The 17,832-nt window shown below is 41.5% G+C and overlaps 2 protein-coding genes across 12 annotated transcripts in view; one reads left to right on the forward strand and one right to left on the reverse strand.

The window, feature by feature from the left end:
• Positions 1-17,832, reverse strand: part of GBF1 (golgi brefeldin A resistant guanine nucleotide exchange factor 1) — a 170,715-nt gene that overhangs the window by 151,510 nt on the left and 1,373 nt on the right. For all 11 annotated transcript variants that reach the window (XM_050959900.1, XM_050959901.1, XM_050959902.1 and 8 more), the window contains 2 exons: positions 12,756-12,861; positions 11,290-11,356 (listed from right to left, as the gene is read on the reverse strand). In XM_050959900.1, the coding sequence (XP_050815857.1) occupies positions 11,290-11,356; positions 12,756-12,861 (173 nt within the window). Of the gene's footprint in view, positions 1-11,289; positions 11,357-12,755; positions 12,862-17,832 lie in introns of those variants that run through there.
• The window catches only part of PITX3 (paired like homeodomain 3), a 92,434-nt gene that overhangs the window by 15,689 nt on the left and 58,913 nt on the right, over positions 1-17,832 (forward strand). The window lies entirely within an intron of this gene.

Genomic DNA, 17,832 nt, shown 5'->3' on the forward strand with positions numbered 1-17,832 from the left:
ATGTGCTGAATTCAAATATGACAATTAAAACAACTGATTGGCTACTGTTTCTAAGAGATTTAAGTTTTTATATTTTATGTCTATGTATATTGTGTAGACAGTAGAGTTTTAATCATACATGTGTTTATGGTTGCTTTACATGATAACATTTCACCTGTCCTGTTTATGTAACACTTTAAAAATCAGCAAAAGGGTTATATAAATAAAATTTATTATGAAACAAAAGGCAAGCAACTATTATGTACATAGTTTAGTCCTATTCAGTGTCTACTCGGCGCTTCTTGGCTTGTCTCTTGTATTCATTAAATGGAGCATCTCTTGTCACTGTCCAGCAATAGTCTGCAAGCATTGATGGGCTCCATTTGCCCTGATAGCCTACCAGGAGATTCCACTGCTATAGTCTGGAGCCCAACAGCTCTGCCTTACTCTTGGGTAGTTCCAAATCCCTGACAAGGTCATTCAGTTCACCTTGTGTTATGAGGTGTGTTTCAGAGGAGGAGGATGGGAGAAAATGTGGGTCCTGTGACATTGATGGTTCAGGACCAGAAGTTTCATTCTCTTCCTCGCCTGACTCAAGTGAGAAAGATTCTGGTGCATCAGGAACCGGCAGTCCTTCTCCGTGGGGTACTGGGCGTATAGCTGATGGAATGTTTGGATAATGCATAGTCCACTTTTTCTTCTTTGACACACCTTTCCCAACTGGAGGCACCATGCAGAAGTAACAATTGCTGGTATGATCTGTTGGCTCTCTCCAAATCATTGGCACTGCAAAAGGCATAGATTTCCTTTTCCTGTTCAACCACTGGCGAAGACTTGTTGCACAAGTGTTGCAGCATATGTGTGGGGCCCACCTCTTGTCCTGATCTCCAATTTTGCAGCCAAAATAAAGGTGATAGGCTCTCTTAACCATAGTGGTTATACTGCGCTTTTGGGATGCAAAAGTCACTTCACCACAAACATAGCAGAAGTTATCTGCACTGTTCACACAAGTACAAGGCATCTCTGCTCACTTTGGCTAAACAGAAATGTGTGCCTTTGCAAAATCAAACACTGACAAATTAGAAATCATACAGTGTCGTGCTCTCTTGAGCTGATATAGGGCAATTTGTTCAGCAGAGTGATGTAAGCTTCGTTATGATTACATCATCCATGACTTCTAGGAATAACATGATGCAATTCATATAATGTATGACACAATACCAGCTTCAGATTGCATCATTCACTGTTTTGCCTCAAAAGCAAGTACTGTCCAAACCCAGTCATTGATTTATTCATAGATCCAGTCAAAGATGTATTTTAGTCATTTCTGGTTTAATTTGAGATCCCTTCCTTTTATAACTCACTTTTCCTCAGCCATTCCCAAGTCAAGGGTTGTATATACTGACCCAATAGAATATCTTGAAAACTAGAGCCAATCAACAATTTTAAGCATCATTTTCGTTCTCAATGACCCAGAATTAGTAAAGTTGGACTACATTTATTTCAGAAGCATTTTGCCTGTAGAGCAGTGTTATTTGATCATATATCATAATGCATATGCACAAGGGGACCAAATAAAGGTGGCATTGGCAACCTTAACTCTGGCACATTCAAGACTCATTTGTAACAATTATGTAAATAGTTACTAGCACAAGGATTAATATCCACCCACTGTATACACAAGCTGCAATTCATTCTAGAAATGCTGCTGTTGGTGTGATGAAACAGAACAACATTACAGGTTCTGTAAGGAACTGTTCGGACAGAATCAGCATTCCCCTTTCTCTCTCATATTTCAATTTCACATCAATCAGGAACAGTTGACTCATTCCCTTTTTTCTTGTTTTGAGGAACAGAGACCAGCTGGCCCAAGCTTTAGTTTCAACAGGTCAGAGAAGAGTAGAGTATCCACAGGCCAACAGCTCTTCAACAAGAGCAAAGACAAAATACCAGCTGCCTTGCCTACCATTTATTCTCCTTATTACATACATATGGAATAATCTATTAAGCGTAGATGCAAAATGAGCAGTGTTCCATGTACCCACTGAATGTCCAATATTGGGGAAAGAGAAGACAGTGTGTGTGAGGAGGCCACCAGTATGAAGCATCCCCAGCTCAGGCTTCTGTGTAATATATGAGGGGTAGATTCACCTTAGATAATCCAGCAGGGAAAGATATTTTTAGGTACAAGAAGAATTTTTAACTCCTATTTAATGAAATTTCTATGGCACTTTACTCTGTGATTTGGTCATTTCTGATTCATCTTTCCTAAAGTCCCTGATTTGGTTCCTGTAAGTTACACTGCGGCTGTTCAGAAGTTAGCAGTGATGAGGCCAGAATGGAACGAAAACGAGGAAGGATTTTAAGGGATGGAAAGGGAAGAGCTAGAAGGAAAGATGAGGCAAGAAGAGAGGAAAGGGACGACAACAGCCTCATTAAGACTAACCTGTCAGCCTAATTATTTGCATTTCTTTTCTGGCTTTTACATTTAAGAAGGTTCATGAAACATCCCTATCCTCACCACATGAACCAAAGACTCATAATTTCAAGGGACGGGTCAGATGACTTAATAGGTCTCCGTCTGCAAAGGACCAGTTCCACATCTATTCTCAAGTACAGTACTTCCAGTTTAATATTAAACGACCTAAACAAAGTGCTTTCTTCTATCCCTACTCTTGGGAAAACAAAAATACATCTAAATACATCTTACCATTAGGAAGTCCTCACTTGCTCAGACTCATCTCATTACTCTCAGTTACACTGACTGGCATATACCAGTCAATGTCCTTGGTGTAGACAGTTATCTTGAAAAGTACAAATCTCCCGCCTCTCCTTAACTCAGCTGCAGCACTAACGTTGCAGACGTTTGTATAAATACAAGAAATTGTCCTAGATCACTGTTTAGTTGAGACCAGTCATCAAGAAAGGAAGTCCACTAACCTCCTGCAGAAAGTCAGAACTTCAATAGTAAATAGAATGAATTATCACTTATAACTGCTGACTGAAACCAAACCACCAAGAGAGGGCAAAATACCATCAGAGGCAATTCATGTCATCTAACTTTCCAACTTTTAAAGGGATTTTTCTTGCCAATATCAACCACTTCCAACTGTGCCATAGCTAAATGGCCACGCTCTGTTTAGCAACAGTCCAACTGCACTAAGAATCAAAATAACCTATGTCACAAATCCACACACTCATTTTTGCTGTCGTAAATTACTAGATTTTAAATGCTGAATCAACACTAAGGTTTCAGAAAATGTTTTTGAAATTAATTCCAAACCAGGACAGAATTTCTGCACTGTTATTGCACGTGGCTCTCTGACCCTTTGCCTCCCTCAAGCACATATTTGGACTTCCACTTAAGGTAGAACAAGAAGTAATGGACTTAATCTGCCACAAGGAGTATTCAGATTAGATATTAGGAAAAACTTTCCAACTATAAAAGGTAGTTAAGTCTGGAATAGGCTTCCAAGGGAGCTCATGGATTCCCCATCATTGGAAGCTTTCAAAAACAAGTTAGACACACACCTGTCAAGGATGGTCTAGGTCAGGGGTTCTCAACCTTTTTCTTTCTGAGGCCCCCACAACATGCTATGAAAACTCCACAGCCTACCTGTGCCACAACAACTGGGTCAGAGTTAGGGGGTAGCAAACAGAGCAATTGCCTGGGGCCCCACGCCACTAGGGCCCCCATGAAGCTAAGTTCAGCTTCAGCCTCAGGTGGCGGGGCTCAGGGCCCCAGACTTCAGCCCCAGGTGTTGGCGCTTCAGTTTTCTGCCCTGGGCCCCAGTGAATCTAACACTGGCCATGCTTGACCCCCATGAAACCTGCTCATGGCCCCCCTAGGAGGCCCCTAGACTCCTAGTTGAAAACTACTGGTCTAGGGTCACTTGGTCCTGGCTCACTTGGTCCTATCAAATCCAGCCACCTATGCTGTGATGACTTCTTGAGGTCTTGTCCAGCCCTAAATTTCTATGATTCTATAAAAAGTTGAGACATGAGAAAGTGAGGTGTGAATCCAGTTTCAGTACCAGAAAACTGATGGCTACCACAAATGTATTAAATTAGCAGGCTGGGCAAAGGTTCTCTTATGGTTACAACTGTTTGACCTTTAGCCAGCTCTTAACTGCACCCAGCTAACTCCCTCAGGATGGAGATTTTTCAACAGCTTCTTGTCTGAAATAAGCCATGGAGAGATTCCTCTGACCCTGATATACATACATTCATTTAAAATTTCATGAGTGTGCATGAAGTCAGAGTGCTTCCAATGGCTCACTCTGCAGCTTCCATTGAAATACTCTAACTCAGAACTCCTGGGCCTAGAGGATGAAGGGACTCAAACCTCCCAAGCATGGCACTCATGTCCCCCTACTCCAACAGGCACCTTCTTACAGCTGTGTTTATCCAGTATAAGCCTTATTTAAATAGAGTTGATGCACACAATTTCCACAGACACCTGCTTCTCCCACTACACCACAGACATGCACAAGATTCTTCTATGCAGGAGAGTTCAGGACAGGAATTGACTGCCTACAAGGCACTGTACACAGCATTAAGAAGCAACTCATTCATTAAAATCCTAGCTTGCTCCGATTATGAGAATTGAGCGAGGAAAGCATTGGGTGACAAGCAGTGCTATCAATTTCAGTTTTCCTTATGGGTTGTTTCTGATAAGCACAGGTTGCTACAAGCCAGCACCTTTAGAATAGAGTACCACTCATAACTCATTCCAAAAGGAGGAGACATACAGCAGTAGCTACAGCTCTGCTCAAGCTTTACAACTATCAGCAGCATCCCACGACTTAAACAGCCACAAAAGTTGCAAGGATAAACACTTTTATGCACAAACCACAGCAAACTATAGCATTAATGTCTCGAGTTTATTGTCAGCCTGAAATCATCATTCTTAACTGTGTTAACTGCTCCATTCAACTCAACTGGTCTTACCTTGGAAGTTTCCCCAATGTAGACTGAAGTTGTCTTTGATTTCAAATAAAGGCTTCTACCAGTTCGGCTGAACCCACATTAGAACTGGCAGAAGCTCCAATGAAGCCAAGGCTCTGGCACCTGGATATATTGCTACCAGCATTTAAGTTCAACTTACTGAAAAGCAGGTCTAAGTTTAAGTTGTGGTAAATAAGGTTCATGTCTCAAAAGCCCTGTCTATACTATGGCTCCAACCCATTTCACTACTGTGGACTAAGCTTAATTGTCACTGTTTATGTGTAGGTTGTTCAGGACAGAGAATCATAGAAATGTAGAACTGGATGGGGACCTCAATAAGGCATATAGCCCAGTATCCTGCACTGAAGCAGGACTAAGTATTATCTAGACCATTCCTAATAGGTATTTGTCTAGCTTGTTCTTAAAAAAAAAAACTTTCTACAACTGAGATTCCACCTAGGTAATTTGTACCAGTGCTTAAATACTCTTACAGTTAGGAAGTTTTTCCCTAATGTCTAACCTAAATCTCCCTTGCTGCAATTTAAGCACTTTGTTTCTTGTCCTGTCCTCAGTGGATAAGGAGAACAATTTATCACTCTCTTTATAAAAACATTTTATGTACTTGACAACTGTTGTCCCCCCTCAGTAGGGTTGCCAGGCGTCCAGTTTTCGATCGGAACGCCTGGTCGAAAAGGACCCTGGCAGCTCCAGTGAATACCACTCACTGGGCCGTTAAAAGTCCAGTTGGTGGCGCATTGAGGCTAAGACAGGCTCCCTGCCTGCCCTGGCTCCACGCAGCTCCTGGAAGCAGCCAACATGTCCCTGTAACCCCAAGCCGCAGGGGCAGCCAGGGAGACTCCATGCGCAGCACCCACCCCAAGTGCCAGATCCCATTGGCTGGGAACCGTGGCCAATGGGAACAGTAGGGGTAATGCCTGCAGGCGAGGACAGCATATGGAGCCCCCTGGCTGCTCCTGCACTTAGAAACCACAGGGACATTCCAGCCACTTGTGGGAAATGCCTGATGTAAGTGCTGCCTGGAGCACAGACTTCCTCCTGCACAACAACCTCCTGCCCCAGCCCTGAGCCCCCTCCTGGAGCATGCAGCCTGCACTCCCTCCTGCACCCCAATCCCCTGTCCCAGCCTTGAGCCCCTTCCCACACCCAAACTCCCTCCCAGAGCCCACACCCCCTTCCACACTCCAAGCCCCTCGGTCCCAGACCAGAGACACCTCCTGCACCTAAAAACCCTCATCTCTGATTTCACACCAGAGCCCTCACCCTCCCCCCACACTTCAACCCACTGTCACATCCTTTAGTCCCCTCTTACACCACAAACCCCTTATACCCAGGCCCACTCCCCCAGCCAGATTCCGCACTCCCTCCCACATCCCAACCCCCTGTCCTAGCCCAGTGAAAATAAGCAAGTGAACGAGGGTCGGGAAGAGCAAGCGACAGAGGGAGGGGAATGGAGTGAGTGGGCGATGGAGCCTCAGAGAAGGGATGGGGCCAGAGTGTTCAGTTTTCTGCAATCAGAAAGTTGGCAACCCTACTACTCTGTCTTTTCTTCTCCAGACTAAACAAACCCAATTTTTTCCCTCTTTCCTCATAGGTCATGTTTTCTAGACATTTCATCACTTTTGTTGCTCTTCTCTAGACTTTCTAAAATTTGTCCACATCTTTCCAAAATGTGGTACCCAGAACTGGACACCATACTCCACGTGAGGTCTTATCAGTGCTGTGTAGAGTGGAAGAATTACTTCTGTGTCTTGCTTACAACACACCTGCTAATACAAAAAAAGCAATCATTCTGGGATGTAACAGGGTTACATTGTTGACTCATATTTAGTCTGTGATCCGCCATAACTGCTAGAACCTTTTCTGGAGTACTCCTTCCTAAGCAGTCATTTCCCATTTTGTATTTGTGCAACTGATTATTCCTAAGTTTAGCACTTTGCATTTCTCCTGATTGAATTTCATCCTTTTTCCTCTCAGACCATTTCACCAGTTTGTAAAGATCATTTTGAATTCTAATCCTGTCCTCCAAAGCCCTGGCAACCCCTCCCAGCTTGGTATCCTCCGTAAACTTTATAAGCGTACTCTCTATGCCATTATCCAAATAATTTTTGAAGATATTGAATAGAACTGGAACCAGGACAGATCCCTGTGGAACCCCAACCAACATACCCTTCCAGCTCTGTTGGAAACCACTCATAACTGCTCTTGAGTATGGTTTTCCAACCAGTTGTGCACCCACCTTATATTAGGTTCATCTAGGCTCTGTCTCTAGTTGTTTATGAGACAGTCATGAAGCCATTCATGTTTGTAGTGCCTAGCAAAACAAGACACCCAGCCAGACTATGGCTTACATAAGCAAATTGACTATTTTAGTAGAAAATGTTCAGCTAATAAGCTTATCTCAGATTGCTTCCCAAACTTCCCCATGTGCCAAAAGCCCCAAATGCCCCCTACCAAGACCTCTGTGTACCTAATATTTTTGTTGCAACTGTGTATCAATACAAAAATCTGCAGAACACTGAACAGCAAAAATGATGATTGAAAAGGTGAGAACATAAAGTAAGCTAAACAGAAAAACATAAGAATAGCCATACTGGGTCAGACCAAAGGTCCATCCAGCCCAGTATTCTATCTTCCAACAGTGGCTAATGCTAGGTGCCCCAGAGGGAATGAACAGAACGGGTAATCATGACGCGATCCATTCCCTGTTGCACATTCTCAGCTTCTGGTAAACAGAGGTTAGGGACACCATTCAAGAGAACGCACTGGGTCTACTGTACTAACTGTATTATCCATTTTCAAATTATTAAAAACCATCTTTAAAAATTTAAATTCTGAGGCAGCTTCAGTTTAAGTTTCAGCGCCAAATTACTGCAGAATCCAGGGCTCACGTTACAAAGTTTAGGTCCAAGGAGTACAAGAGGTCTTTGCTATGAAAGTTACAGGAACTTTAGACATTTAACAAATCCCATGCTCTACATCACTAATATTTCCCAATGAACAAGAGTCTCTTCTACAGACACTACCCTTAGGGGTCTGCTTGAACATGGTTCCACCTGAAATTCTGCTTATCTTGTGAATAGATGGGCTCCCACAAGCTAGTGGGGCCTTATTGTTGGTAACTCAGATTATGACTGTATTATGCAGTTTACTGACTCCTGAAAAGCAACCCTTTGAAGTGAAAATCTTGAGCTGCTGGAGGCAATGGGATGCACCTCTACACCCCAGGCCGAGTATTTAAGCATTACAGTCAGGACAGAGTTAAATACCCACCAGCTCAGAGGAGAACAAAAGGTACTCCACTGCAACTTGCCTAACATTTACATTGCCTCTCTCTGCTCATTAAACAGGTTTTGGTTAAATAATGAACAAACTGTATTACAGATTCCGATGAGAATTCCAAAATTATAAATCAACTGGTAAAACCCAGAGGAGAACGAAGGGAGTGGGAGGGAGGGAAGGATAATATTGACTAATATAAAGGGCGCAGCTTGACAGTGGATATTCCTGCCACACCTGATCAAACATGCTCCATGGGGGGAGGAAAGGGGGAGAGCAAGAAGGGAGATGGGACAAGGCAGTCTGAAATTTGCATCCGGAACAGATTAAAATGGATTCTTGGGGGACTGAGAAAATACATAATATATATTACTATAAATGCAAAACTGTACTAAAAGCTAACTCAAATGTCAAAGATTACAGCTTGAATAAATTTAAATATAAAAGCCACGTGCTTCCATGAGTTAATGAAAGAGACATGAAAAGAAAGTCTGGACAAGAACTAAGCTCTGGCCTCACTGCCCATAGAAGGTGCTGGGCTTAGCACAGTAGTGGACATCCTTCAGCAGACTCCATCAATACTACAAAGCACTGCTTGGATTCCATCGCACACCTAAGGCTCAGTCAAGCTGGGCAAAGCATCCGTCTCCTATTCTCAGGCATTAAAGTCAGAGCAGTCACTGATGCTGAAACTGCCTGTTTAGGAGAGCACCTTGTAATCAAAGTGAGATCACACTCTAATGTCATACACAAGCAGGCACTCTTTTGACACCACTATGGCAGAATGAACACAGGCCATTTTTGCATAATCCCTCGGGAGCTCACAGGAAGCTTCTGGGTTACTCAGCACATGGAACTCTCTCTCTTTACAATGAGCAATTAGTGGTTTGGGTTGAATTAATTCAAGAGAAGTTATTGTGGACAGTGCCCAAATGTTCACCAAGCCCTGCCAGCTACTCATTGTGACTGTATGAAAATATCAGGACTCTCCAGTTCAATTTCAATATTGCTTGACACACCATTTCTGATAATGTCTGTTACTCTAATTACTGCCAGGAAAGGGCTTCAGGAGGCCCACCTCAAAGAGAATCACAGCCTCATTAAAGTGAGAGCCATTGCAGTTGTAATGTATGAAATCACTTCTTACAACTAAGAAATGGAGCAGAACGTCCCTACCCTTTCAAGTGTTAGGCATAAAGGGATTCCAGAAAGTAGTTCTTCCCATGGTCCTTAAGGCAATGGGTATGTTCATCCAACTTAGATGATGACAGAAGGCTCCAAAGCATTTAAACCGACTTGCTCAAGGACTTTGGGTTCTGACATGATGCCTCAGAAATTTCTCGACTATGTTTTGGTTAACAGGGCAGAACCTACCTACCTACAATTTCTGTACTACAAGCTAACACTAGATTCTTTTTTAAGACCAAGCAAGTTCTCCAGACACAGAGCAGAAGCCCCAATGCCTGCAGATAGTCATGAAAAAAAGAAGGAATTATAAGCTCTCCAATGACTCACTCCTATAACCTCTCTTCAGTGCCAGGAGATGATGCTCCTGGAGTTAAATGAACACTGCTTTCTTAGTGGGTTCCTAAACTCAGTGCCAAAAGAGTAATGAGCAAAGCCCACCAGGGGGAATGTGCAGACACCAGCTCAAAATAAGCTTAACATTCTTGTGGCTCTAGACAGAGTTCAGTAGTGAAGCAGCCATTGCATAATATTGCAAAGTTTGCTTCTCTGTTACGTTCAGTCATGAGACAATGGGATCTGGTGAGATATAATAGAATGCACACCTGACTTGTGAGTCTGAGACACATGACTAGCTTAGAGTAATGCAACTGCCCTGACACTGTTAGTCAGAGAAGACATTCTGCTCCAGAAGAAATAAAGTTAGCAGAGCTCACATTCCAGAGAGCTACTGGCCCATTAAATGTGTACCAATGACCCATTCCGGCTCAGAATCAGGTCCTGTCAGACTGGTTTATATGTACCATAAGAGTGACCTGTCCTCTCAAAGCTCGGGGAAATTAATCCACATAGGTTCACTTCCAGAAAGAAGAAAGAACAACAGTGAAATTCTAGCAATCATTGCAGGAACATCTATCACAGCTGCTGGCCTCCCTTCAGTAAAAGGCTAACTGGGGTTTCATCTCTGAACCCAGGAGATTTATGTTGAAATTGCAGTCTGTTTGCCATTAATTACAGGCAGCAGGTGACCAAACCTGCAGTCCTGAGAGATGGGAGACGGAAGAAATCAAACAATGGGAGGCTCCTTTCCAAGCAGAATTTTCCTGTCACTCATGACTACGTACAGGAATAAAACACACTGTTAGTGAAGGCAGGGGGCTGGATTTGATGACTTTTCAGGGTCCCTTCTAGTTCTATGAGATGGATATATCTCCATATATTACTTATCACAGCTTGGACAGAAAGACTACATATGTTTATGCACTGATCTCATATAATACTACAAACATACTGGATTATAGAGACAGATCAGGGTGAACAGAGAGGCATGGATACAATGGCTACAGATTGCACAGAAATATATTTTGAAGCGCCCCTCACATGTACTGTATAAACACAACACAATATATAAAAAACAGATCGTCAGAGGGTAAACTGTTGGTCTAAAGCTCAGAGCATATGGTCATGAAATAACTTCAAGGGGTCAGAGATTCATTAGCCAATGCTATAGAAAAAAAGTTAAGAGCAATACCATACCTCAGAACAAGCAGGTATGCTTGACACCAACATTTCTCAGGTGGATGAAAGTCTAACAACACAGGCAAGATGTTTGAGTAATTGGTATAAGCACATAAATGGCATGTGATTAGTCATAAGCATGTGTACACACTCCCAGTAAAAAGGCATTTCCCCTATTTATGGATCGATTTACTATTTTCTATAATGGGTGTACGTGTTGGTGCTTTTCCATTACTAAATATCTGATCCTTGGGTAAAAAGTGACAGTCATAAGAGGCTATATTTGTGCCCAGGTACAGACATACCATATTTACACATGTTATATTGTATATTCATACCTGCACAGTGCACATGTGCACTTACCGGTTATGTTATTTAGCACTTCTTTCAATAAACTAAAGCTGTGCAGCAGGGGATCCCGTTCTTCATCCTACAGGTTACACAAACAAAGGAAGTACTTAATGAGACAGACAGATACCTAAGTCACACAGTAAAAAAAGATATGCCAGGTAGACAAAGATATCATCTCCTTTTAGTTTTCCTTCAGGACAAGCTGTATTGAGAGATTTTCCAAAGAGGGGAAGATAGGTAGGTTGGGTTCATTAGTTTCAATCTCCTTATTCCATCAAGATTGGGGAAAGTATTCAATTTTCCTTTACAATTTTCCACTGCTGTATAGCTTGGGTGTCAAGAGCAGAATGCCCTCTCAAGACTCAGCACTCTGTTTTTGCTTTACTGTCGTTAAGAAAGAATTCTAATTTGCTTTCCACTACTCAATAAAGTTCAGGGTAGATATATGCCACATTAACACCCATAGCAAATCCTTATGAACCAATTTAATCCTCAGAGTGATTTATAATGGGAACACACCAAAAATACTTGGCACTGCAACAGTAACTTGAAAAAAGAGCCACTGTAAGAAAGTTACCAGCCATAATTTAGTATATCTATTTTTATGAGCACAGGCAGAGGTTCCTCCAAGCTACATGCATATACAGCCACAACTCCTACTGGAAGGCACCAAGCACTAATGAAGGAATGCTTTTAAGAAGGCAAAAAGGCCTGCCGTTTGAGATTAGAGCCATTTATGCTAGATTAGAACCATCTGCGTTTCATGTGCCATTTTACAGTGCATAATAAATATAGTACACCACATACACATTACACTGCTAAACTGAAATGCTGGCTGAGATCATCATGTGAACCAAAAATCTTGCATTAGTGAACTTTTTAACAAATCAGGTTTTGAAATATTATTTCAGTCAATGGCATAGCTAGCAGTCACAAAACAGACATAAAAAGATAAAGTGACAATGTACCACACAAAGGGTGAAAAATGCCCCATTTTTATTAACTTACTCTATGCCCCAAATTTACGTTTCTTGGCTCTTGTGGTTTTAAATTGTCAGCCACGGCAGAACACAAAAGGCACATAAAAATGATGTTAAAATGAAACAGGCGGTATTTTCAAACACCCCCTGTGACACCAGGAGAGATTCCTACAAAGGTCTGAATAAAATGTTAAAGTGAGTGCAAGGATGTATAATCATATCCCCAATTCAGTCACTTTTCCAGCCCATGGGGAAATAGATTTCCAGCTCCATCTCTCAGTGCTCACCAATACAACATACATGCTTACAAGCACATAAAGATAGAAGGTCAAAGCTGTCTAAAGTAGCAAACCATAGCAAATTATTATTCCTGTGTTACCTAGAAAACTACTGTAGGGTGCTTTAGTTTGAGGAGACAAGAGGTTTGATATTATTAAAATTTACAGTTTCTAGGTTCTTCATAACAGAGACAGATCTCACCAACCCAAGTAAACTTACCAAATGCGTGTGAGTATTCCATCGAGCATTGCGTTTTATGGCACTCACCACTGTATTGATTTCACCTTGGACAATGTAAATATTCTTATCCACCATCCTGACAGTCCTAACAATAAAGAGAATCCAGGTTAATTCCTAGTTGTTCAAAATAAAGCATACTGAATCACTCCATGCCTTGGGCAGGAAATCAATCTGGTCCCCAGGTCTGTAAAGGACAGGGTTGGGATGCAACTGACAAGCGAGAAATATCTGTAGAGTGTAGGTTAGTTACAGGAGAGCTCCCAATAGAACCATTTGGGTATATTCCCAGTTTTCCACGTGCAGACCAATACAGTTATTCTACTATGAGAAAGACACCACACTTCTCCATATAAGAAACATTCAAAGCAGCTACCTAGATACATCAGGGGATAAGTGCAGTAATAAACAACTGCACTTGAGCTACCTGTCTCACTTATTTCCCAGTAACCACAAGAATTCCTGTTATTTATATGTATATGTTTACCCATGGTATAACACCATGTACACCTATGGTGCTATGTAAATATTGTAGCCCTATATAGTACAGGAAACCAGCCCTTAGACTTCTTATTTGTGCCCTTTATATAGGCTACTGCTATTTGATTTGCCTGGGAAAGCAGCTCCTTGGGATGCTAAACTTTTAAAGATTAAAGCCATTTGTTTTAGAGGTTCCTTTCACATGCACCTTAAGAGCAGGAAGAACACAAGCATGAAAAGCATGAAGTCAAGTTCAGGACAACGTCAAGGAAGAAGTAAGGTTTACAGAACTGGACAGACCAAAGGGTGGGAAAATGGGAGCAGATAAAAGCAGAGATGCAGTACAAGACAGCTTGAGGTCATGCAGGACCTTGAATGCAGGGGCGAAAAGCCTGAATTTGATGTACTGAGATAGAAAGCCAATGAAGGGATCTGCATAGGGAGGGGTGAAAGAATGGTATGACTGGAGCAGCAGCAACATTTTTGATGGACTGTGAGGTACACAGAAGTGAAGAGACACGGATAAAAGAAGACAATGTTACAGTAATTAATGCTAGATATGACCCAGGCACGGACAAAGATAGAGAAACGGGGGGTGGTAAGTAACACACAGACTGATTAAGGTTATGACAAATAAGCAACAGGACTGATCAGGAGACCAGAGTTACAGGACACCATGCCTGCAAACCCAGATGAGTAGGAAGTGGAAGGTTAGCCAAGGAATGAGGATGCATAGAGGGATTGGAAGCAAAGAGGAGAGGTTTAATTTTTAATCAATTGAGTTTGAGACATCAACAGAACATCCAGAAGGAGTTGAGAGGCTGAGCAGAGGGGTGGAAACAGAGCAGTAAATCTGAGTATTACTGGTAACATCATGAGAGGGGAGTGGGTCACCTAGAAAGAGTGTAAAGGGAAAAAATGAAGAGACAGCAGTGGAGGGTAGGAAGCAAACTGATGTGGAGCTACCACAGGAGAATTTGAAATAACAATCTGTGTATATCACCTGAATTTTTAGTTATGTTAGCACATTTGTAAACTTCAAACGTGTGACCATAGGAAGTCACTTAACCTACTGCATTATCCTTAACTTGCCAATAAAGTAGCAATTACAGAATTCATCAAATGCAGACACTTCAACAAAAAAAAAATCAGAGGATCTGACGCTTTCTTATGACCCTGAAAGTTTTTTGCAGAATTTTGTTTGTAGAACTTTGAACAGGCAGGGTTATTAACAACCATTGAAACAAACTACCAAGGAAAATGGCAGATTCTCCAATGCAACACAGGATGCCTTTCTGGAAGATATGCTTCAAACAAGTTATTGGGCTCAATACAGAAATAACTAGATGAAATTATACGGCCTATGTAATGCAGGAGGTCAGACTAGATTGCCCCTTCTGGCTTTAAAATCTATAAAAACTAGACACCTGTTAAATTTCAGCTACTTTTAAGGAATTGAGCTTCGTGAAGCAAAAGCTCATCCCTCCCAAATACATATTCCTTTCTGGTGAAGGGTCTGTCTTCCTGAATCTAGCTCTACTCAGAATCAGTGCAGCTTTATTCAGATCTTTAGAGACAGCAGTGAAGCTATAACAAAAGTCGTACCACTACCACAGCTAATATGCAGGAACATTATCAGTGGCAGCAAAAGTAAACATTGGTGTTATTCACATGGGAACAGGACTTGAAAAGAGAGGAAGAAGTATTGAATCCCCCAATAGTCAGTAGGCTGGGCAGTGTAGAGGGAGGAAGAATAAAGTCCCTTACATGGCCCTCGTTACTGCAATAACCAAATGTCTTCAAGATGGACACCATATGAAATAAATAGTGCCCTAGTCAGAGTACAAGGACATCCTTGAAAAGAAAGTCTTCTTCCCCACCTCAGCAGATAAAGTGCTTCCCATCAGATGCTGTCCTGGCCCTTATACAGGGGAGTCGCATCTTACACAGGGGTTAGGTTCTGAAATCAGCGTGTAAGGCAAAAATCGCGTATAATCAAACACTCATTGAGTGAAATGGTGGCTGTATCACCCGCACTACAGGTACAGTATTTAAATTGTTATTTTTCTCTTTTTTGCCGAGTGCGTATACTTAAAATTGCGTAAGTTAAATATGCCTATGATGCAACTCCACTGTAGATGCCTATCTTATTTTGTATTAACCTCTAGCTAATAGGTCTAAATCCTGGGGCTAGAATCAGTCTGAAATGTTTTACAAGTTTCAGTTAGTATGTTCTTGTCAAATCATTCTGCTGATGAGAGCCTTCAGCAATGTTCTCTAGTAGTCAAATGATCATCAATTGAAGTACTTGTGTGTGATCTTACATCATCAATTCCACATTCAAAAACGCTTCAAAAGTGTGCCATCAAAGGCACATGCAACTATCTCACACCCAGATGGAACCCTTGGTTACATAATAGTCAAATACATATGTACATCTCATGGGTACAGACATCAGGAGTCAGGTGTGCTATTTTGGGAAACCTCTGAGTCCTTTTGGGAAGCTAGTGCCTTGGGAAATACAACCAAGAAATAGCACCATCCTCTGGTTAAACAGTTAGATTTCCATCAAGTCACCTCTTTCTATCACCTTTTTTGACCCTTACTGAATACCAATTACCTGCAGACCCAATGCCAATGAAACCACCACAAAGGACAGCAATCACAGAAATGGATCCAATCCACTTCTACAATTGGGAACAGTGATTTAGTTCAAAACCAGGCTGCTGTTGAGCCATATCTGGCTCAATGTTCATAACAAGAGAGTTGATCACCTATTCTGTGAATTACCTGGGTATGTGAAAGTTCATAAAATTAAACATTTCAAACTTACAGGACATATGGTGCATAAGTTAATTTATTATTTTTTCACTGATACAAATGATAAATGTATACAGTATGCCTGATTTTTCTTTGTTTGATAGAACTGCATATCATCTTTGTCACCACATCTCTCAGCCATTTCAAACCTGTACAGCTGTTTGAACATTGGTTGAAGGATTGAAGTCACATTCGGCAGCAGAAAAATGACTTGGGTTGCAGAAAAATGGTTCATAAGGTTGATTTTCATAAAATCGAGATTCTACTGTAATCTGAAAATTTCTGAGTAGGATGCAGTCAGTCAAGTTCCACTGCAGATAAAGTGCTATTAAGGAATAAGATTAGGGAACATTCATCAGTCCACAAATCACGTCAACAGTTCCTGTCTACTGCACAGCTAGCCAGGCTACCTGAAAACAAAGTCAATATAGCGATATAGCCTGCACTTGCCTGTCAATCTTCATATAGAAAGTCGATTTAGAAGTCTAATTCACTTGAGCTTTTTACACACAGTATAACTGGGAGCTGAAAGAGTTGAAGAAACTCCTCTTAAGGCTAATTCTCCAGCACTGGACAGAAATCACAGAATCATAGATATGTAGGGCTGGAAGAGACCTCAAGAAGTCATCAAGTCCAGCCCCCTGAACTGAGGCAGGTCCAAGTAAACCTAGACCATCCCTGATAGGTGTTAGTCTAATCTGTTGGACTGATAGGGATTCCATAACCTTCCTTAGGAGCCTATTACAGCATTACAGCACTCTTTTAGTTAGAAAGCTTTTCCTAATATCTAAAAAATAACACAGAAGAGTACTTTTATTAACCCAAGAGGTTTGGTTCTTATTTCACTGTACTGTACAATGGTCTGGTGACACAAAACAGACATTGTGGCATTTATACTTGATGAGACAATTTAGGGTGCTCTCAAAAGTAGTTGTAACATACTACTTGGTATAAAGGAGAGACAAGAGTGGTATAACTCCTCTGCAGTGCTGTTGTAAGCCTAAATACAACAGCATTGAGTTAGCACATGGGAACCAAGAAGTGAAATGGAATACCTTCTTTTAACTATCAAACCTGAGTGAAAAACAACAATTAAACAGCATGAACAGTGGGGTGAATGCTTTTTCTCTACTTACTGATGACTGATTAAACTGTCTTAGCTTTTACAGTTCAAAAAGTCTTGTACTGATACTGTCCATTTAATAAGGCCACTGTCTTTGATCCTTCCTTCTCCAGCAATTAAAAAGGTTATCTATATGTTGTGTAAAGTAGTCTTCACTTTCATTTTTTTAAATTACTCATACTCAGTGAATTATTCATAACTGCTCACTTCACGAAAGTCCCCTCTAACTCTTTCCAGCCTAAATAATCCTAGAGTTTGAAATTCAGTCATGTGTATATACCACCATCCTGCTGATTGACCATACTGCTCTTCACTCAACCTTTTTAATCTGTGCTCCACCTAAATTAGGGGGAGGTGACTAGAACTAGACAGTCCTCCAGCTGGGAGTTGGCCACATTATTGTATTTTATTCTCTCCCCACTGAACAATTCCAATCAACTTTCTTAGAACTGCTGCTGCAACACAGGCAGACGTTAGCACGCAACTGACTAGTGACTCCAGGTCTGTCCCTTCCAGGGATCCCATATGCAGAGAACCAATCAGTGTATAGGGCTGGTTTATATTACTTTGGCCAGAGTTTGAGTAATCTGCGTTTACCTTTGAATGAGTTTAATTCAAGGCAAAACTGACCCTGAC

Source organism: Gopherus flavomarginatus, chromosome 6, assembly GCF_025201925.1.
Source record: "Gopherus flavomarginatus isolate rGopFla2 chromosome 6, rGopFla2.mat.asm, whole genome shotgun sequence".
In the NCBI taxonomy this organism is placed as follows: Eukaryota; Metazoa; Chordata; order Testudines; family Testudinidae; genus Gopherus; species Gopherus flavomarginatus.